This window comes from Cornus florida, unplaced genomic scaffold, assembly GCF_030987335.1.
Source record: "Cornus florida cultivar Cherokee Brave unplaced genomic scaffold, ASM3098733v1 CherokeeBrave_3.0.0_Hap2_Chr08, whole genome shotgun sequence".
In the NCBI taxonomy this organism is placed as follows: Eukaryota; Viridiplantae; Streptophyta; class Magnoliopsida; order Cornales; family Cornaceae; genus Cornus; species Cornus florida.
This window is the reverse complement of record NW_026775578.1, coordinates 31,538,593-31,561,926: the sequence shown is the minus strand read 5'-3', so window position 1 is coordinate 31,561,926 and position 23,334 is coordinate 31,538,593. Positions and strand designations below refer to the sequence as shown.

General features: G+C 32.6%; 1 protein-coding gene across 1 annotated transcript; it reads right to left on the bottom strand.

Annotated features, from left to right (window-relative positions):
- Positions 1-2,150: 2,150 nt before the first annotated feature.
- Positions 2,151-10,895, bottom strand: LOC132271129 (glucosamine inositolphosphorylceramide transferase 1). The gene is made up of 4 exons (XM_059772414.1): positions 10,279-10,895; positions 9,980-10,102; positions 4,655-4,822; positions 2,151-4,140 (listed from the first exon to the last, which is right to left on the bottom strand). Exons 1-4 carry the CDS (start codon positions 10,573-10,575, stop codon positions 2,461-2,463), a joined length of 2,268 nt encoding a protein of 755 aa, XP_059628397.1. The 5' UTR covers positions 10,576-10,895; the 3' UTR covers positions 2,151-2,460.
- Between the last annotated feature and the right edge of the window lie 12,439 nt (positions 10,896-23,334).

Genomic DNA, 23,334 nt, shown 5'->3' with positions numbered 1-23,334 from the left:
ACAACGGAGATACATATTTTTTTTTTTTCAATTTCTACTTCATATTCTCTTCTTTCCACATAGTCCACCTTATTTAAAGCATAAGTAATATGTTGTGGAAATTTTTTTTAAAAAAAAAAAATGGATACACAACTACAATTGAAGTAGGGATTGAACACAAGGGACTATAGGCTTGGATTGAACTTAACACTAATGAGTGTGACACCTTGTTCTTGGATTTCACCTTGCACACTTTTTCTTGGGATTCTAGTGAGGAAATATTTAAAAACAAAACCCTAATCGTAATGTGGATGTGTATTTGAGAGAAAAAAGAAAATTTTGCTTTACACGATATCTAAGGAAATTATATAATCTCTTTCAAAAATTTAATTAAAAATAATAAGGAAGGAAAAGAGAGCTTATGTTGTCTGCAAATTGGGTAGAGAGTGGCGAGAGAAAGGCTTATAATGGATTACTATTGGTTTTAGTCTCCTTAAGAGAGAGAAAAAAGAAAAAAAAAAAAAAAAAATGTAAGTAAGGAAGGTAAAAAAGGAAAGTTTATAAAGCAAATGTTAGTTAGGGTATAACGAAATAAGAGATGATGCATTAATTAGTTTAGGAGTTTTTTTTGTCATTTACTTTAAAGAAAAATGTAGTGTAAGTGTAGAATAGTGTAGTGCAAATAATGCCTAAAATAAAAAAATCTATAACTACTCATTATATAAATTATTAAAATACTTTTCTATTTTAGTCATAGTAATTGTGTTTTATTAAAACTTGTGAGATTTGTTTAGTTAGAATTATTTGTTAAAATTTTTAAATCTTTCATCAAGCTAATAATTATATATATATTTGTGAAATTAGAATCAACGTATTAAAAAAAAAAAAAAATCAAAAATTAAATTTTTGAAAATTTGAAACAATTACTAAAGAAAATTTGATTTTCTTTCTTATATTAGTTTTCCATATTAATTTTTTAGGTTGCACTTTTCTTTTGGATTATATATTTTTAATATATATATATATATATATATATATATATATTTATATTTATATAAAAAATTACATTACAAAATGAAACTAACCCACAGACCTCCCCTTAGAATGTTGAATCCAGAATGTTGCTTTTTTAAGGGATGAGGGTATTTAGGTAATTTTTTCTTTTTTTTTTTAAGATTTAAAATATATTGCACTGCACCTAAGGGTAATATGAAAAATTTAATTTATTTATTTCTTGACATCACCAAAATTCGTCATTGACTCGCGTTGATGTTATGGAAAGGAGGTTTGTGTAAATTAGTTTTATTTTTAAGAGAGATTTGTGTAATTTGTAAAGTTTTAAAGAAAGTTACTGTAATTATGGCAAATCATAGAAAAGGCATGTATATTTACCAATAAATAAATGAACTATTAAAGTTTTGCAAATTCCCCCTAACAAATTAACAATGCAAACAAAACCTCTAAACTATAAAACAATTACAAATTGGTCTATTGTCATTACATGTGATGTTAAATGATTGATTTATTCAGTAATTAAATCAAGTAATTTTGCTTAGCTTTCTTTGCAATTGAGTATCAACTATACCATGAAAAGTACTAATTTCCCTTGAACTATAATTTTCGCAATAAAAGTCTCATTCTTTCTCGTGTTTTGACAACCAAGTCCTGAATGTAAAAAATATAGATACCTTCCCACAAGACCTGCACATGATATATATATATATATACTATTCCATAGATGCCCTTTGACTATATATATATATATATATATATATATATATTTCTAAGTTCCATTCTCACCGAGGCTTCTACTTCAACTTGCTCTAGATCTCAACTGATTGACACAGTTGTATGGTGTTAGTGTTTGAGGTTCTTGTCTTTCATCGAATTTTAAGTGAGTCTGGGAAAGATTTTGCCCGATAGTTGTCTAGTTCCGAATAAATTAGGTGGTCCGATCACATTTGTAAGATCGGATGAAGAAAATGTTAGATATTCTTATCCCACCTGGAAGTAGATTAATAAGGCATCAAATTCAAGAATTGTGTTTTCATGATCCTGATAGTTCAGAGCTTTTTGCAAAACCCTCATAGTTTCAGGGAAGTTTGTTGCATTTTGATGGGAATTTTTTATTTTATTTTTCATTCCATGAGGGCACTTAAGTATTATTAACTGACTAACAAGTGGATGCATTTTATTCGAAAAAAAAAAAAAAAAAATCCCTCCATAATGTGGTTTCTCTAATCTTGTTTCTGTTCCAATATTTCAAACTACAAAGGGTGAAAAGCACAATTTTCAATTTCAGCCAAACCAATACACAGTTCACTGACCAAAGCTATTGACACCAAAAAGTCCCCCAAAGCAAATTTGGCAGCAGGAGAAAAGAAAAGTAAAAATTTACAGAGTATTGCCAAAAAATTTTACTAAGAGAAGAGAATCAAGAACATTTAAGAGTGACCCGCTCTAAGACTTCTTTGCTTTCCACTATACATCCCAACCATCTCTCCGACCGTTGAATTCTGATTTCCGGTCTGCCAAACTTCCATATATCTCAGAAAATTTCATGAGGCAATTACTTCTGATCTGGTAATGTACATCTGTGTTCCGACTAATCGCTACACCAGAAAACTTTGATGTGTCGATTGCCCATGCTGGTTTCACATATTCAACTGTCTCAGAAGAGCTTGCATTTGCATACAAATAGTTCAACAGCACATCCTCACAGTTAAAGTCCCTGTCCACCACTTCCCTCCCCACCTTAGCCTTTTCACTCCAATACCTCTCGAATGCCATCTTGCTGTCGATAAAAGCTGCTCCGGTGAGAATCATATTATACCCTTTATGGCAGCGGGCATGTTTCTCCCCTCTATATTTCAACGGGCTACCATCAATGAGTCGGGGGTAGAATCCCACAATACGATCAGGGTGCTCCCTCCAGACCCTAAATCCTCGTTCAATATCATCACAAGTCATCATAATATCATCATCCAGCTCAAGAACAGCTCGGGTCTCTATCAAATCATCCATCTTGAAGCGATTGTTAAGGGAGTTCTTTTCCTCTACTCTGATCCTTATTGGCACTGTGGAGTCCAAGTCACTTAATTTAGGAGGTTCTCCTTTGTTCCATACCACAACAATCTCACGCACTGAAGAACACCTCGAGTAATGCTTCACATACATTTTCAAATTCCACAGCCGAGCATCATAGGTCATTGTTAACATTGTGAACTGGGAGTAGTGACCATTCAATCGGTAAGGTTCTTGTCCACCGTTGCCTCCAAAAATATATCTAACCCCAGTGCACATCAGTGCCACCCCAACAATAAATATGAGTGTGAGAGCCGACTTCCCGGCACAGGTGTTTGGTTTTATCCTGCCACGGAGAAGCAAACTCACTCTGTTCAAGCGACTGCAGAACTGTCTGACTCTGGAAGATGAGTTTGACCTCTCCCAAGCCAAGAAAGCATCACTTCTCTTTCCCATGTTGTGAGGGCACCAGCTCAGGGGTACGATGCACCTCACAGGTCCAAGAAGCATTCCTACTAGTGTGACAAGTGCAGCAACAGCTAAAATTGAAGCACAGCCAAGAATAAACCGGCGAACTATGTCTCCAGACGGAACCCTGTCTCCGTCCATAACTGCAATCCATTCTCCAGAGCTTAGCTGTTGCACATCAAGGTGATGGTAGCGGGCGCCATTCCAAGCATTCGGACCCTTGTTAGGCTCTTCTAATCCCAAGGGAACTTCAACTTCTTTGAATTCATTAGTGGTAAGAACCTCCACTTTGAAGACACGTACTCGCCGCCCATATGTCTCGCCAGAGTCTTGACCCGTGCGGTATAAGTTTCCATTGTGTTTAAATGGTCTGCCTCCATTCCGAGCCCCCATGCTCTTGTCTGTGTTATAGATTGGATTCTTCTTATGTGATTTCCACGGACCAAGTGGTGAGTTACTGTACCATATCTCAAGCTGTCCATTCTTTTTTGTGCCAATACCACTATGATCCGAACCAAACAGCCAGTATCTTCCATCATGATTAACAATGAACGAATCAACAAGGGGCTTTTTCATGATGATCTTGTCCAGTTTCCATTGCAAAGGAAATTTTTCTGCACGATAAAGACGTAGATCCCCCTTTGCACTGCCCTCGGGCATCATGTATATCTGTAGGACATCAATAAATTAAAGGGAAAAAATGTGAGTTATATAAACAAGAAATGAAATTAACGAAATCTCTAGTGTCTGGGCTTCATTCAGTGTAGTCACTAAGCACTAAACTTGGTGAGTGTCAAATGGATTGCATTACAGGGTCCAACATGGAATTGACCCAAACAGGAAGATTTTATGGCACAATGATCAATAAAAATGAATGATCCAGGGACAACTGACTTTTAAATTACTTCAAGAGCTTCTAAGTACTTCCAACATTTTAATTTGGGGGTGTAATCAGTGCTCATAGCCATCTAATCACAGTGATTTTTTAAGTCTGTCATTTGTTATCGATAGGACCCACTCTCCGGGCAATCCAGAGATCAGCTTGCATACCATGTGTAGATAATAAAATCACCAAGGTGCATAGAGAGGTCATGGACTACAAGACTTCCTGTTTTACACACACACACACACACACACACGCATACAAATACATGCATTCTTCTTTAGCAAATTATGATCTTACTTGGCCATTGTAGTCGAAGACATATGGGTAAGAGAGATGCCAGTCTTCATCCAATGCAATACCCAACTGTTGCCATGTTGCTCCCTTATCAGTACTTCTTGCAACTCCAATATCTCCTTGCATGGTGATGGAATTCTTTGTTTCGTAAAATAGGTAAAGGACATCACCCTGTATTGTAAAGCTAGTATTATTGAGTAATGCATATCATTGTTTACAAAAGAACACATACAAGCGGTTTAATTTATAATACCAAGTCAAAAAGAGTAACAGAGTAATTTAAGAACCTCTACTCGGCAGAATATTCAATAAATATTATTCGAAATTGAGTATAGCATAGGCAGGATAAATTAAAAACCAACTGGCAACACCTAATTAAATGTTGAAAACTTGGTAACAACAAGCATCTGTCTCATTTTTGGAGGCTATAAATGTAAGTATATGAAAAGACAATATCATCCTCAAAACCTAAAATAACCTCCAATTTGCCTACTATGCCCCTCAAATGACCAATCTACCCCCAAAATTTTTCCCTTACAGTTAGATATACTCCCTCTCTATGCCTCCATCAATCATCTCTCATAAATTACCTTCACTCTATCTCTAAAAGCTCAACTATTATCTACCTATACTCTCTGCAGTTCTAAGCCTCCAAAGCCAGCCAATAAAAGAAGAGAAATGAAAGAAGAAAAAATAAAATTAAAGACCTACTTTGTTCACAAATTTTAAGATAAGTCATCTCCCTAGCCTAATTTACATTTCAAGCAATTTTATACCCCTCTCTCTCTCTCTCTCACACACACACACACACGCACACTTTTTTCATTTAAGCCCTTATAAGTGTGCGCAATCTCCCTCTCCAAATCCAAATGTAATCAAAGCAGAAGAAAACAACCGCCAAAGAAAAACGATTACTTTACTCTCATTAGGCTTAGAACCCTTGTTTTAAAAAAATAAAGGTAAGAAAATGATTTTTCTAATAGGTGTAGTGCTTTAATTTTCCATATGTTTTCTTATTGTTACTATCACTTGTAAATGAAATAAATTTTTCCACACTGAGTTCCAAGTTAGGAATATTTGACATTTTTCTCCATCTCCATGTTTTTTATATTGGGAAATCACACCATTTGCTTTTGGAAAGATACATGGACCTTTGTTAGAGTTCATAAGAATCTGTTTTATAGATGATGTTGTAATTTTTGAGTGTAACAATTTGGAAAAAATGAAGGCAAACTAGTGGTTTCTATATGAAAGGAAAAATCTACTGCACAACTGTTAGGCTAGCTGTCTTATACGAAACTGGAGATAAATGTATTAGTGTGCAACTTATCACTCCTATGAACTCAATATTCATTGATTGCCCCAATCCCATACCCACCTAATTAACACTCAAAACTAGAATCCATGGAGCTCCTTCTCTCACTCACAGCAACTACCATTGTTATCCATATCAATAATTTTACTAAGAGAAGCACTGGACAGAACAGAGCTCCTCCGGAAGCTGCCAAATGTGTGGACTACTATCAGTCACCTCCACATCTTAAGAGGCTCTCAGTCATATCATATAACCTTGGGTTCTATGGCAGACAAGTATGGTCCAATCTTCACATAAAGCTTGGGGTACATCAAGCTTTGATGATGAGTGATTGGGAGGTAGCCAAAGAATTACCACCAATGACAAGGCTTTTACCAACAGTCCAAAGTCTCTAGGAGTGGAGCACATGGGCTACAATTATGGCATTTTTAGTTTGGCTCCTTACGGCCCCCACCAGAAACAAGTTCGAAACATAGTCATGCTCGAGCTACTTTTAAACCGCTGGGTTGATATGCTTGCAAATATCCAAGTATCCGAGGTAAGAACATCCATAAGAGAGGTATATGACTTATGGGTAAAGAAGATAAGTGCTTCAAATGCAATAAAATTGGAGATGAGGTGATGACTTGATGATTTAACCCTATATGTGTTAGGTTGCTTGTAGGGAAGCAATATCCACGTGACGAGGAGGAGACTGATTGTTTTGATTGCTGTTGTTGTTGTTGTTGTTGTTGTTGTTGTTGTTCACCCTGCTTTGATTACTATTGGTTCGAGTGTCATGAAATTTGATGTTGCTCCAGTAGTATCTATTTTCAGCGTCCTCATACGTTGACAGCAATAGAACCTAGAATGTGAAGTTTTATCACAATAACAGTGTAAAGTAGGAGGCTGAAAGTTTCTTTGAGTATGAACAACCTTATTCTTGTTGTTCTTATGAAGGTTTTGAGGAATCCTAGCTTGCTTATTATCATTCTTTGGAGGAGAAACAGAATTTTGTTTTGTTTTGGGCGAAGCAAAGAAATCATGAGTTCCTAACTTGTCTAAGTAAAATTTAACTTAAATACATGGGTTTCTTTAAATCTTATATATTGGAGAAGCAAAGAAACAATAGTGGTGTTTAAAGGGTCAAGGTATTGTCTGGATGAGAAGTCTTCATCCACACTATCACCACAATTTCAGATGTGTGTGTGTGTGTGTGTGTCCATTTTATAAAACAAAATTATTAATAAAAATACAGACCTCATTCAAAGCATATGTTTACTTGGTATGACAAAAACATCTAATAGTGCAACTCATTTTGACTGTCCCCTCTTAGCTGATTATTATTCAATTATTTCTTTAATTTTTTAAAAATAAATGATGGTCCAAAAGTCCCTAAAATAATTTAGAAAGAAAATGCAAGGCATCTGGCAGCCCTGTTGCTTACCAATTAACATCCCTCCCAATCATTGAACATAAACCCTTTTCTCCAATGCTTTTGTCGTTTAATTTTAAGCAACTTTAGTCTGTAAAAGTTGATGTTGCAGCATACCGCCAATAAGAAGTCTGACAACTTATAATGCCCCTCCTTCCAAGAAGGAAATGTTATTTTATGACCTTCTACCATGCAATGCCAAAGTTCAAGTGACTTTTAAGGACAAATCACCAAGCATTCTAGAACAACCCAAGACGAAATCCCAACTCACACTCTAGATAAATAGCAATTAGCAAGCTAATTCTAGTTAACCACCTTTCGATCTCCAAGATCACATCCAAATAAAATATATCTAACCCCATGAAATTAGAAGTGGAAAACAGCACAAACACAAGAATAACACCTGAAAAACTAAAGCGATTCAATATTAGAAGGCACAATTTATACGATAAACGACCTTATGCAAAACTCTTTTCCTATCAAGGAAACATATTGTACCCAACTACAAAGACAAAAGAATAAAAGAAAGTCAAACTGATATTTATGGCTTGCATATAAATATATGTTAGTGCAAAAAGGGTCCCCACCATTATGTTGCATCATATGACTTGATTTTCCATGTAAAAATGCAGATCCATCAGAAGAAAGTCCACTTGGGCTTGGGCCTTTAAGGCAAAATATATAGTAAAACTCAGTCTCTTAAGGTTGAGTAAAAAACCAAGAGATGTGTTTGGAACAAGAGTTTGCCTACAAGAAGAGTGTAGTTCTTATAAAGGGTTCTTGGATTGAAGAAAGGACACAAGTGGCTACCTCTCCTTTTGTACTGCTCTCCAAACGGGGTCTTATATTTTTTGGGTTGAGGTTTCAAAGGATGTCCTCAAATTTAGTTTTGAAAGTTTTTACAAATTTTGGTGGGTTGTAAGAGTGGGTTTTTCTCCATTGTGATGTAACACTTGTATTTTGTTCATTTCCCTTGTTGTGTAACATCAAGTTATAACTTGAAAGACCTCTCATACTCTTATCTGTTGTGCCTGATGGTTTTTCCTATCTTTGGAAAAGTTGTCATTGTTAAACTTGGTATCTTGAGTGTTTAAGTTCGTTGTTACTTGTTAGTAATTGTTTCCTTGCGTTTTCGAATTGGATTATACTTCATCTATTGCTTGTTTGTATAGAGGAAAAATTACTTCCCGATACATTGAACTCTCAATACTCAAAAACAAAATATGACAGAACCTATTCACTGTTGGACTGTTGGGTCCAGCAGTTTCAATTACCTGCAAATGTCCAAGAACAGTGGTGAAGCCACGGAACACGAATTTTCCTTTATTTGTACTTTTTACGCACAAATTTCTACAATTATAAAAGAGCCCCCATTGAACTCCTAAAATATACACAAAAGACCTTAAGAAAAAAATTCCGAAATTCAAAAGGACCCTTCATTTTCTAACTCAATTGCCCAACAAGATTTTCAAAATTCAGAAAAGACCGATGTCTTTTCTCCTCCAAAGAGGTTCCGCAAAATTTTTAAGAATCAAAATTCAGAAAAGACCCACCTTTGCTATTTATTATTTTGGTTCAAAATTTCCTATCATATTATTGTTGTTAATGGATGCCCCATCTGAACTACGTTCCAGCTCCACCACTGTACAAGAACTAAACTGTGTAGGAAGGACTAGCATGTGTGGATGTTGGAGTACCCCAATTGAATGTTTTACCAAACTTGACTTACACTCGGTTCATTTTGGTTATGGAGGAAGATATTTCGTAGCATTATCGTCATTCCATCATAAGCATTCAGAGGTTTCACACAATAAGGTTGCATCTACCTCATAAAAAACCAGCAACTTTTCTCCCATCTAATGATTATTATTTAGAAGACCAGCCGAATTTCACATTATATTACTACCACTCTCTTTTAAGTGCTCTTTAGAGTACTTTAGAGGAATTGTACACAACATTTGAAAGATTGGATTTTTAATTGCACAAGGGTGTAAAATGTCACAAAGGAAAAGCAAGGCTATGAATAGTCAAGCCAATAATTCAATTAGAATGAGCAAGACAACCTAAACAAGTGTTAAATAGTGGAGCCTACAAATCACTAAAACATTCGACAGAGAGTGACCTCCTCCTTGCCTAAAACCACGCGCTCTAAATCTATGGATTGTCTTTCTCCCCCTCTATGCTTTACTTCTATACAACAAGGTTTATAATTATTAATTTTCCCAATCCTATTAACTAAGTTAAAAAAGCAACATAGACCATTTCTAAGAAGCTGAAAAGGGTCAATTGCTTTAGCGACCAACAATATTCCAAATCAATCAGTTCCAAAACAAAAGTTTTAATACTGACAGCGACAATTTCAACTACAGGGATCGGCTACATGAATTATATGTTAACTTTTCGCTCTACTAAAGACAATAGACTCGGTCAATGCACATGTCCCCGTGTAAACACGGATAAGTGTGTGTATAATTTCAATGGAATTTTTCTTTTATAGAGTTGAAAATACATATATGAATATATGATTGAACAAATAAACAGATAAATTGAGAAAGAAAAACAGAGAAATTTCGAAAAATTCCAGTGCTATGGTGGTTACCTGAACATAAAGAAAAGGGTCAGCAACAAAATTACTAGGGAAACCAGCATCAGAGACTGACTCACATGTGAAAACAGGGTTGGCCACAGGCCAAGCAGAACTCTTATCTCTCCATATATTCACCTGTCAAAAACCACCAAAAATCAAAAAACAGAACCAACAAATATACACAAAAATACCCAAAATCCCAAAACCAGAAACAAAAAAAATAAAAATTCAAGAAAATAAGAAAAGAAAAGAAAAAAAAAAAAAACACACACACAAAAATTGATATGTGTACACATGTTCAAAAGCCTTACTTTTTCAATGGGTTTGAGGGAAAAGGGCGAGTCACCGTAGAAAACACCGATCGACCATGAACCCTCATTGTCCGGTTGACAGCCGAACGAAGAGAGAGTATTGTGGACATCTGGGGTGAACATTAGCCAAGCATAGAGGGTCCCAATCGAACCCAACAACACTAACGACGTGAGAAAGAAGGCCAAGGTCGAAGAGAGGACGCAATAATGGTCGTATCGCCACCAGCACTTGAGGCTCGTGTGCCACCCGCCGCAGCCGCCGCCGCTTGTGCTCGGCAAAATTGGGCCTGAACCCATTTCGTAAAACGGTCGCCGGAGGGTAGGGGAGTCGCCGCCGGTGAGATCTCACCGTGGATTTGCATGCAAGGGGAGAGAAAGTTGAACTGAACCCAGCATTCTATACAGAGATATATATATGTATATGTGTGTGTAGAATTTGATATTTGAAATGAGGGAGGTGTGAGACCGCGTTTGTTCTGTGTTTCGGTTTCTCTCTCTCTAGCTTCTCTCTCTATACTGGAACTCAAAAGGTGACACAGGTCGTGACTCAGGGAGAACGTAACCTCGTATGTGTTTTGTTTTTGTGTTTGTGTATATATATATATATATTGCATCGGAATGTTGTGTAAATAAATTCGGGAATATATAATAAACAGGGAGGTCATATTCGGAGGGCCAAACATGAGGCTTTAGTAACCTATTCAACTTTTAATTAAGGATGTCCAATTGACTCAATTTAAGCTCGTTCTGTCCCACTGTTCTAATCCGTTTTGGATTGCTTCTATATTTTATAAGTATTTTTATTTTGAAAATTTACGTTTCTAGTAGAAGTTTAATGTTCTATGTATTTTTTTTTAAGTTGTTATTATCGAATATGGTAATATTTTATTAAAAAATATTATTGTAAAATTAATAATACGCACTTTTTTAACGACTCTAGTGGTAAAAACGCTTTTTTTATTCCAACAACAATTTCAAACAGACTTTATCATAGTTGAGTTTGAGAAGAAGGTTTAATGAGGCAAAGTTATGAATTCGCACTGAATAATAATTAATATATAAATAAATATTCTTTTATTAGTTACAATTTTTTTTTCTTTTTTATTTCTTATTATAATTTAAATTATAATAATATTTATGTTATTACGATGATTAAATATGATTATACTAAAAACTCCAAAAAATATTTTTGTTATTAGGATGATTCAACCTAACTCTGCCATTTATCTTATACATTTTGAATTGAAAAAAGCTTAGACCAGTATACTTTTTGGAGTTTTAATGTTACTGTATTTCAACTGTAAATAGAAATAGAAAAATGGTTTAAAATAAAAAATATATAAATAAAATAAAATAAAATAAAAAAAACCATGATGGGAAATATGATCAATGGACAGTTATGATACGAATGTTTTTATTGATTACTTACTTTTTTTCTTTTTTCTTTTTTTTTTTTATCAGTTAATAACATTAAAATTCCAAAAAACTGTTTTGGGTTCAGCTCACTTGCAGAGGTAGTGAGTGAATTACACTCGCTTCATATATTGAACAACTGTCACAAATAAATAAACATGACATTGACAGTTGGCTGTTGTATTTCACACATACATGGACAGCGTGTACAAACGACAATTACTTCAATCTAGGTTGCAGATTCAAAAATAAGAAGTTCATTGACCGTAACGGAAACTCTAAATACACCGAAATCGGTTCCAGCCTATAGGCAGGGGACCCCACATGATGCTAGTGTATTTCCGATAAAGCCGCTTCTAACCGCTAACCGAAGGGCTAAATGGTCCAGACTATTGGAATTACTCACTTTGAAAATTATTTTCTTTATGTGAATAACCGAAGAATGTAAACCTAAAAAATATTCATGATCTAATATGTATTTAGTTTAATTTTTTAAAAATATTTTTTAATAATTTTAAAATTTTAAAAATATCACTAATTCTCAATAGTATGAAAAGAAAAGTTGAGAGGTGAAACTCCGACAAGACATGAAATTATACAAGGTTTGAACTCATCATTTTGAAAATAATTTTAAAAAACTGTCAAATCATATTATTTTTTAAATTACGTTTTGTTTTCTATTCATTTTAAAATTAATCTCAGCAAACCTCTTGATATTTATCATTTATTTTAAATTAAATAGATATTTGTCAACAAACATTTATTATTGTCTTAAAATCAGGACATAAAAACATTAAGATTTGCAAGGTTTCCAGCTCACACAATTGCAGAGTAGTGTTACATTTTTATAAAAAAAGAGAGTAAAATGAGGGCTTGATTGGGTATGAGTAATGCAGACAATAAATGAGGGCTATTGATTAATATGGATGGTGATGTGATCCTAATCTTCTAGTATTGGTTAAGTGCATTTGTTGAGTTGAGATTGACAATTCACTCACAAAGTTGTATCTCGAAATACACAAATTTTATTGGGGGAATAAAATCGATCTTATATTAAAGTCTATGATTTAGGTGGTTTTTTTTTTTTCTAGTTATGAATAGAGTATAGAACCAATGGGCGATGCTTAGTTACAATTTATAATATGTTATTATATGTTTGTATTAGTTTTTGTTGTTTATGATGTTGAAATGGTTTTTCTTTATCCATGGGCAACAAATTTCGATGTATTAGATGTATTCGTATTTATAGAAGCTTTAATTTTCGTGCTTATCTTAATTGTTGGTTCAATTTATGCATGCGAAAGGGGGCATTGGAATACTCTTAGATCTTGAATATTCAGACAATAAAATAAAAAAAATACTTTCCCTTACTTGATCGAACAACCCAAACATCCAATTGTTTTTTTTTTTTTTTTTTTTTTTGCAAAACAAAAATCGAAGGGTTTTAGGTTTTTCAACAACGTTGTGAAAATTCTTTGTCAAAAATGGAAAATAAATAAATAATAAATAAATCTAACGATATGTTTTAACACTGAATAGCGCATTAGATTTGAGATTGAAGATAATTTAGTATATATTTTGAACTAATTTTATTCTAATTTAAAATCCGAAACACTGATTCAGTATTCCCAAAAATAACATTAATGTAAAATTTCGTCAACACTGATCTACACTATCGAGACATTCCTAATCACAAAATTAAATGGTAGCGGCATATTTTTTTTATTGTTATTGAACATGATTTTGTTGGGAATAGGTAGTAACTAGTTCAGGTTTGAAAATTAATAATAGTCCTAATTGAATATTATGGGGGAGGGGGAGAACTTGTTTGAGGATGGCATTATAGTTTGAATGAGGTTTTAACTAGACAAATCCAACTTGTTCTGAACTTTGACTTTCTTTCCTTTTTTTTTTTTTTCTTTTTTAAATAGTTTGTGCCTAGCTAGCTAGTGAATGAACATGTTGATTTTTCTTTTTTCTTTTTCTAAAGCTAGTCCAATTAAAATTTGGAGTGTTTGGGCATGAACATTGAATCTCCCTTTTTTTATTGTTGTTTTTTTGGTTTGGACATAAATATATAATAGGTTTACTTAGGTTCCAAGCAAGAAAAAAGACCATTTCCTCCACCTAATCCACTACATTAAGTATTTGTGAGGTTGTGAGATAATCAAATATTTAATATACATACATACATACATACATACATACATATATATGTATGTATGTATGTATGTATGTATGTATAGGTGTGGCTTTCTTCTTCAACATTTATAGCAATGCTTAGTTGTATCATTGAGGTATATATCAACTTTGAATATAATGATGCATTTGTTTACATTAGCAAGGAATTGAAATTTGTTTCAAATTCATAATAAAGATTAAGAAAAAAATCACATATTTTATTGATGTCATGTTTTGAAAATTCCAAGTAAATCCTTATGACTTTTTTTTTCTAGAACCTTGAGCAATTGGAAGAAGATGATGATAAGGTGAGAACTATGACTATGAGCTAAGCAATGAAAATTTGAAAGTACAACTTTTTATGGAAACTTCTAAACCTATAGTAGTAGTAGTCTCTTCTTGTTTTCTTTATGGGCACAAGGATTTGGGGGCAGCCAAGCAGGACAACATTAAATTTTTATTGGATTTAGGCAATGATCATCCGATGGCGGTGGCAACTGGAACAATATCAACAAATGGTGGGACCTACTCATCTCCAATTTCAATTGTGTGTTTACCGTTTACATGTAACCCATGCAGCACCTAGTTAAGTGGAATCTTTTGCCCTTATCGATTTGGGCGCCTTTTTACTCCTCTCACTTCTGTTTCTATCTTGTTACCTCTTTATGTGGTGGCTTAGGATTGATAATTATAACCCTCCTTATTGAGTTTGTCATTTTTATTTAGATAATAAAAATTGCTTATGCAGTCACTTCTTTTCTCTTAATTCCAATGTCATTTTTTAACATGTGTCGAATTAGAGATATTAATTTCACCCATCCATTATGTCTCGTCTCGTCTCGTTCCCTGTCCCTTATTCTGACAGATTTAGAATCATCCTTCTAAGAACGAATTTGACAACAAATTTAAAATTCTTTAAGTATCGAACCAATGCCAATTTATAATAATAAATATATAAATAAATATTCTTTTATTAACTAAACAAAGGATGTTAAGATTAAGAAAAATATTCTTGTTCTGCTTTTGAACCAAACATCACTTCTCTAATACAAATTATCCTTTCATTTCTCCTCATTCCCATATGGGCTGGTTGTTTACAAACACACATTTGACTTTTAACATGGTTTGTTGCAAGCAATTAATAAGAATAAAGCATATCATGTGCCAATTAATATTTAATCTTACCATTTAAAGCAGCTAAACTACAGCTACTCATTTATCTTTCATTTCAAAAGGAGTAACTTGGAAAAGTACCTACTATACCTACAGAATATCATGTATCAATAACCTAGGCTTAATAGGCAAAGTATTTTTCTTTATAAAATTAGAAAACAAACTACCATGTAATTAGTTGGTACTTTGTTTTAATGACAAACAAATTAAATCAAAGTTGGAAAATTGCTACGAATGCTTGTCCCTTTTAGTACTTCTCTTCTACACACTCAATTTATTTATTTATTTATTTTTTTAATATAAATAGGGTATGCATTTAATGCATAGTTGGACCAAAATTAAGGCAATTTTTACGTATTAAAGAGTCACAATTATATTTCTATATATTTTTAAAGATCCATAAATATATATAACGTTGAAAGGTCAAGCAAACACATACTCTATACTTTCAAAGAGATTTGAACACCCAAACATTTCTTTTGAGAAAGAGGGCTTGTAATATATTTGGTATTAAGCTTTGCTCTTGTACCCAACCTCATAAAATTGGTACTAGGGTCATGAAAATGCACGCTCCATCCCTCCACCGAGACTCAACACTCAATTTTCCTTTTGAGAAAGAGCATCTTATTCATTTGGTATTTTTAAGAGTTTTGCGCCTGTGCCCAACCTCATAAAATTGGTATTAGGGCCATGACAGATGAAAGTGAAATTATTGTACCAAACTAGGAAGATGCTTTGGACAGGCTAAATTTGTAGGAGTAATTTACAGTTCATTGGGAACTTGAGGACATCAAAAGTATGAAACTTCCAAAATTTCACTAGCTAGCATTGCATGTGAGGACAAGATGTTGACAGGAGTTTCTTCTAGGAAGTTGCATTGTAAAGGTAATTTTAACTTCTAATGGGTGTGTGACAAACAAAAAGCTGTAAATTATTTTTCAATAAAGCCCCAAAACGTTATTACTGAAAAATACAAGAGAAAATATTTAGTACCCTGAACTTCAACATTTCACTAGCAAACATTGCATGTGAGGATACTGTGAGGACAACATGTTGATCCTTCTAGGAAGGTGCATGTAAAAATAATCCGAACAAGAACGTATTCGGTATCCTGTAATATGAGAATGTAGTATTCTCTATCAATGGTTCGGTATTTTGAAGTATGGAGAATGTAATATTCTCAGTCTATAGTTAGTTATTATTTTCTCTTTTTTTTTTAAAATAGCAAACATGTAATGTTCATTTGTGCAAATATAAATATATTTAAAAAAAACATATGTATGACAAGTTCTTATAGTTGACAATTCACACAAAAAAAAAAAAAAAAAAAAAAAAAAAAAAAAAAAAAAAAACACACACACATATGTATGACAAGGTCTTTGTTGACAATTCACAAAATCATTCAAAAATGAAATAAAAAGGTTTCTATAATTTCTTTATTATTGTGGCACAAGATTTTGCTGAAACTGGTAGGTTGAAAATTAATGGGTTCACTGGACATTAGGTAGCGAATTCCAACTTTACATAGGCTTTGAAATTTTGAATACTTCCTGAGTTGTTGTTCATGTACCATGTTGAAATTTCAAGAGAAACTTGGATTCCAAGTTAGAAATAAGAAGTGTTTAGGTTTATTTGTGTTCACACCAACATCCAACATAGTGACATTAATACGATTGAAGAAAAAAATTATAACAATTGATAAGATCAGATAAGTCTTACAATATGAACCCTAGATTCAGACATTAAAATTTTTGAAAAGTTGCAATAAATCTGGATCATTCCATTTCCCTCACCTTTTTTCAATGAAAAGCCCTAATAGACTTAAGGTCCTCCACAACATCGAATTGTAGGTTTGGACAAATAAAATATATTAAATTTAATACCCATCAATTTCTAAAATATTAATAAAGTCAAGATCAACTCAAGTGTTTTTTCATTGTCATTTGTGTTGAAATTTCAAGAGAAACTTGGATTCCAAGTTAGAAATAAGAAGTGTTTAGGTTTATTTGTGTTCACACCAACATCCAACATAGTGACATTAATACGATTGAAGAAAAAAATTATAACAATTGATAAGATCAGATAAGTCTTACAATATGAACCCTAGATTCAGACATTAAAATTTTTGAAAAGTTGCAATAAATCTGGATCATTCCATTTCCCTCACCTTTTTTCAATGAAAAGCCCTAATAGACTTAAGGTCCTCCACAACATCGAATTGTAGGTTTGGACAAATAAAATATATTAAATTTAATACCCATCAATTTCTAAAATATTAATAAAGTCAAGATCAACTCAAGTGTTTTTTCATTGTCATTTGTGTTGAAATTTCAAGAGAAACTTGGATTCCAAGTTAGAAATAAGAAGTGTTTAGGTTTATTTGTGTTCACACCAACATCCAACATAGTGACATTAATACGATTGAAGAAAAAAATTATAACAATTGATAAGATCAGATAAGTCTTACAATATGAACCTTAGATTCAGACATTAGAATTTTTGAAAAGTTGCAATAAATCTGGATCATTCCATTTCCCTCACCTTTTTTCAATGAAAAGCCCTAATAGACTTAAGGTCCTCCACAACATCGAATTGTAGGTTTGGACAAATAAAATATATTAAATTTAATACCCATCAATTTCTAAAATATTAATAAAGTCAAGATCAACTCAAGTGTTTTTTCATTGTCATTTGTGTTGAAATTTCAAGAGAAACTTGGGTTCCAATAAGAAGTGTTTAGGCTTATTTGTGTTCACACCAACATCCAACATAGTGACATTAATACGATTGAAGAAAAAAATTCTAATAATTGATAAGATCAGGTAAGTCTTACAATATGAACCTTAGATTTAGACATTGAAATTTTTGAAAAGTTGCAATAAATCTGGATCATTCCATTTCCCTCACCTTTTTTCAATGAAAGGCCCTAATAGACTTAAGGTCCCCCACAACAACGAATTATAGGTTTGGACAAATAAAATATATTAAATTTAATACCCATCAATTTCTAAAATATTAATAAAGTCAAGATCAACTCAAGATTTTTTTCATTGTCATTTGTGGTTATCCAATTTTTAATTCAAAGGGTCATTTGTTTACATTAGCTACTACGTTCAAGACTTTCTTTTAATCTCTGGGATGAAAATTAAAAAGCACCAGTAATCTGAGTTGATTGTTCAAAGAACTTCACTGTCCTATTCTTAGAATATTCATGAATTCCTTCTTTTTTCTAGAATATTATACATTGTATATGTTGATCGATTATATATATATATATATTTATTTATTACAGCTATATAGAAGTTGTGTACTATTTGATTAAAGATGATCACTATGAAGCCCATGAAATGAAAGCACAAACCATTATTATTATTATTATTATTATGGGAACTTTGAAACTTTATGTGGTGGATTACTTTTTTGTTCTGGTTATGTCATTCCACAATGATTAAAATGGTGTGAAAGCAACCAAAAAATGAAACATCAATGAGGATTTGGATAGTGATATCCAATTCTTAGAACAAAAAAATAAAAGTAAAAGTTTCGAATCAGTATCGGATGTGTTTATTATTGATTTAAACATTTTAAAAAGGCATATTTATTTTTGTGCACCAATGACTAATTAATAATTTTTGTTAGACACTCCAATCACTCATCTCTAAGACATCTCTAAGAAGTGCGGACATTGGGTGGTAGTAGATGATTATTGTTCCCAATAAAGTTGTTTCATTGAGATTGAGCTAGGGTTATTAGTTGGCTAAGAGTGGTGGACCAAGTTATCATCACTCTATTCCAAAATTTGTTTTCAAGGTGTGCACCTGATGACTCTCTGCACCTTTCTCGAATCATGCACTAGCTAGCTCTGTGGTCAAGGCACATTCTCATGTGTTCAAAGATAATATTGATGATGTCCTTGGCCTAATAAGACAAGGTGGCATGAATTTGAGTTTTCTCTGACTAAATGATATTAATTGGACTTTGGTCCATTTTAACATGTTTAGTCTCTGAATAATTAATGCTCACTATGGACTTAGTACTTGTGACAACCATTTGTTTAGTTTAAGATAAGTTTTTTTTTTTTTTTTTTTTTTTATTATTATTTTTTTTTTAAGGGCAAATTAAGAAAAGAGAGACCCTACACAAACACTAGTTCGTAAAGTTAGACAATATAAGGCAACTAAGTAAATTAAGTGTAAACCACTCCACTCTCCTATGATTTTAAAGACTTATTATATATTGTATAGATGAGTCTATGTATAACCAAGGGTAACCACAAGCACAAAGGTATGCAATTCCAACTAGGGGTTTGGAGTACGGCTCTTCCTTTCTCTTCTATTGACTTAAGTTTCAAAATGCCTTCAACAAATAAAATCAGAGGTGAAAAAAGTACATCAAAGAGTTTGACTCTCTTCCCTTTTTCACATTTTAATTTTGTTATGATCACCCTCGTCGTCATCATTTTGTAAAATGTGCAATTAAAGAGTTTGACCTTCTCGGAATGAAAATTTTTATTTTCTTTGTACAAGGATTCGTATATATGGTTTTAATCAATGAAACATGAATTTTCTGTTGTATATAATATGGTGGTGTAAGATTTTTCAACATAATTAAATCTATTTATTTCAGTAATCGTGAGGTCAACAAAGCCCGAACCCTTAACTGTGTATAACACGGTGCTGTAAATTTTTTTAACATAATCAAATTTACTTATTTCGGCCGAATTTAGTGTGTTGAATGTATTAAAAGATTAATGTATTCGGAATGTAGTTTTCAAACATGCTATTACAAATTTGCATGTGGGACCATGATATTGAAAACAACATGTAGGAAGTACATGTAAAAGCATGATTCATAAATCTTATTTGTTAAGACAAAGAAAAAGGTTTTCTTGAGCTGAGAGCTTCAATCTTGGAAGGGAAATGTACCCCTTGAAAGATGGTTGAAATTGTTGTTCGGGACCACCTGATACCATAGGAGTAAAGTGCATCAAATTAATGGGAATGCAATTGTATCGTAGGATGGAAATTCAACATTCTACAAGCATATGCATGTGGGACCAAGATGTTGAAAGGAACTTGTAAGGGACACACGTGCGTGAAGAATAATTCAAGATTTTTAATCATAGTTCGTCATATTATTCGATTCGTAATTCTTTTTCGAAAATCTGATATTATTATATAATTTCATGAATCAGTCGGTTGGGTCGATTTATACCGATATTTGTTCAAATTCTTTACACCGCAACTGCAAGTGATACTGTAACTGCGAACTATGCCTTTAATATGTACCGAGTATAAAGTTTAGCAATCTTTATTTTCTTTTTCTTTTGGGTGACTAAGGTCCAATTCTTTGGGTGTGAATATCTCTTCAAATTATTATCCGGTATCTTAGTTGGTAGAATGTCCGACTCTTTACTTTGTGTTGGAATCCCTTCTCCCCTCATTTGCCAAAAAAAAAAAAAAAAATTCTCTCTAATGTGTGATAATTTCAAATGCCACATTCAATTTAATCCATGAAAAATTCAATGAGTATATTGGAGCTTTTCAAGATAGTGTACTAGATGGTTTTGTTCAATTTAAATTCACAATACAATACACAGACATTTGAAACAAGTAACATTCCCAATAAAATACAAAGTACAAGGCAAAGAGGCAAATTCAACGCACGAGCCTTTTATTATTGTAGGGTCTAAGGAAGATTAGATGTGCACATTTTCGGTTGCGAATAGATTATTTTCTTATTTTAATTCCGTGACCTCTAAATTACAATAGAATAATCTTATCATTACATCAAGACTCACTTTCATAGAATACGAAAAATATATGAACATTAATGTTTAAAAATGTTCTTTCCAACATTCAAAACTCTTTATCCCAGACCGAAATGAAAACATTTCAATTTTGTTCCCATGATGAGAATTATATATATCAACTATAATTAAACGTCCGAATCCCAAATCCCATAGACAAAGCTGACGTAATTGTTTGGGTCAGACTTTTATTCAAATAGGGAACTAATCCATAATAATTGCTGACAAAATCAACTCTCTGACTGTTGGTGAGGTACGGGGCTGCCTTGACACACAATGAAATTTAGGATAATGTTATTTATTCACGATAAAAATCTTTGAAAATATATATATATTGCCTAACAGTCTAAGTTGTAAGTTGTTTTTCTTTTTTTCTTTTTTTTGGTTAGTTTTAGAGGTTCTGCTACGAGCCTTCACATGCAAATAAAGAATATTATTCAGTAGTTTAAGTTGTAGGTTATTCATTGTTATTTTTAGAAATCTGGCTTCAAACCTTCACAAAGAAGAAATATTTTTCAACAATCTAAGTTGTAGGTTGTTTTTCATTATTTTTGGAAGTCCGATTTAACCTACGCCCCCTCCTTATATATATATATATATATATATATATATATATATTAATCAGGTTGAATTGTTGGAACATTTTTGCAATTTGGAACTGAAATGAGGCTTATTTAAGAAGTGTGCATTGGATTTGGATCCAATCCGAAAATTCTCAGACAGTCTCCTCTTTTTTACCAGTCCCAAATGCCAAATTTGAGTTTGCTTTGGCCACCAAATATAAAAATGTCAATTTTTTTGACTTGATTCATGCTGGTTCAAAACAGATAAAATATAAATATTCAGCTCTTCTTGAAGTTTCTTGAGATAAACCTAATAATTTTGACCCGACTTTGAATACAATTTCCCAAATTTGAGTTTGCTTTGGCCGCCAAATATAAATTTTTCTTGAAATAAACCTAAGATTTTTGACTTGAGTTTGCAACGTTCTGGAAGGTTTGTGTGTGTGTGTGTTTTTTCCTTGGTTGTAAGGGGGAGGAAAAAAACACGGAGATAGAGAGAGAGACAAAACGAGTTGAGGCAAAGTTTAAATGATGGAATAGAAAAGTTTTGAATCCATAATATTTAGAGAATCGAGTTTTTTTGTTATGTTGTTATTAATATATATTGAAATTATAAATGTCCCATAACTAGTAAAAAGAATTTAAAACTAGTCCAATTCCACGTTACTTTTTAAATTTAAAAAACAAAACAGAACTCCGAATTTTAGATCTTTTCGAATCTGTTTAGACTCCAACAAAAACTCTGAAAGATTGGATAGTTTTCTTATAAAACGAATCAAATTTAGTAGTAAAAATAATAATAATGAATGAATGATTTCACAAGCAAAACTAGCAAGTATTAGTGGTTTAGGGTAAAAATTTGGTAACTTATTGTAGGTCATAAAGCCAAAAATAAAATCCATGCTTAAACATTGCCAGCCAAAAAGAAAATTTTCGTTCAGCCTGAGTGCTAAAATCGTGGTAATTTAACATGCATTGTATGCTTAAAAACACACACATACACACAATTTGATTTTAAAAAGCAATGTGGATAAGCTTCCATGATGCAATGTTATCCTCAACTATACCCCCATATAATTGGATCTTCTTGATGTGTCATACGTAGTTGGTAGGTTAAGTAGATATATACGTGTAATTGTGATAACAAAAAGATTGGATCATCATCACTTATAATAATAGAGTATTAAAATATATAAAAGTTATATTTCAGGGATTTGGAATGCCAACTGTATCTCTGATCCAAATGAAAATTATTCAAGTATAGGTGGGGTTGTATGAATAGTCTTTACTTGGGAGTGTCGTAGCGATCTTAGTTATTATAAATGTTGGATACGGTTAAATGTACTAAAATTTAAATATATATTTTTTCTTTTTTAGAAACGGCTAGGACACGATATGAATACAGTAACACCAAGTTTAGGATAATTTTAGGACATGGTAGGGTAGTTTTGTAATTATTTATTTTTAAATAATAGAATTCAATGTAATTTAAGATATATTATGGGTTAATTATAAAAATAATATAAAATAAAAAAAAAATAAAAAAAAACAAAATTAGCGAACATGTAGCTATAAATTCTAAATTAATGATTTCATTCACGATTTGCATAAATAAAATAAGTAACAATTATTATTTTATATATATAATAATATATCATCTTACTATTTTTTGACTTATTTATGTCATATTTGTGTCCTATTTTTTTTTTAGCATTTGCTGTATCACCCATATTGTGTTATACTTGTGACCCGTAATCAAAACAAGCCCGAGGCCTGAAAACAGGCCTAGTCTGGCGTACGCCTGTCTATGGGCTGGGTCAAACCAATCCACTATAGTGATGGGCTATGTCTGAGCCCAAGGTCCTAGGATTTACAACCTGGCCTGGCCCCTAAAACAGAATTGAAAGACCAACAAGC

Bases quoted from the DNA above. Each gene is read 5' to 3' on its own strand.
- LOC132271129 (XM_059772414.1), bottom strand. From the start codon at position 10,575: ATGGGTTCAGGCCCAATTTTGCCGAGCACAAGCGGCGGCGGCTGCGGC. The intron at 10,103-10,278 runs GTAAGGCTTTTG...GGTTTTTGACAG, and splicing joins CCCTCAAACCCATTGAAAAA to GTGAATATATGGAGAGATAA. The intron at 4,823-9,979 runs GTAACCACCATA...TTTACAATACAG, and splicing joins ACCCTTTTCTTTATGTTCAG to GGTGATGTCCTTTACCTATT.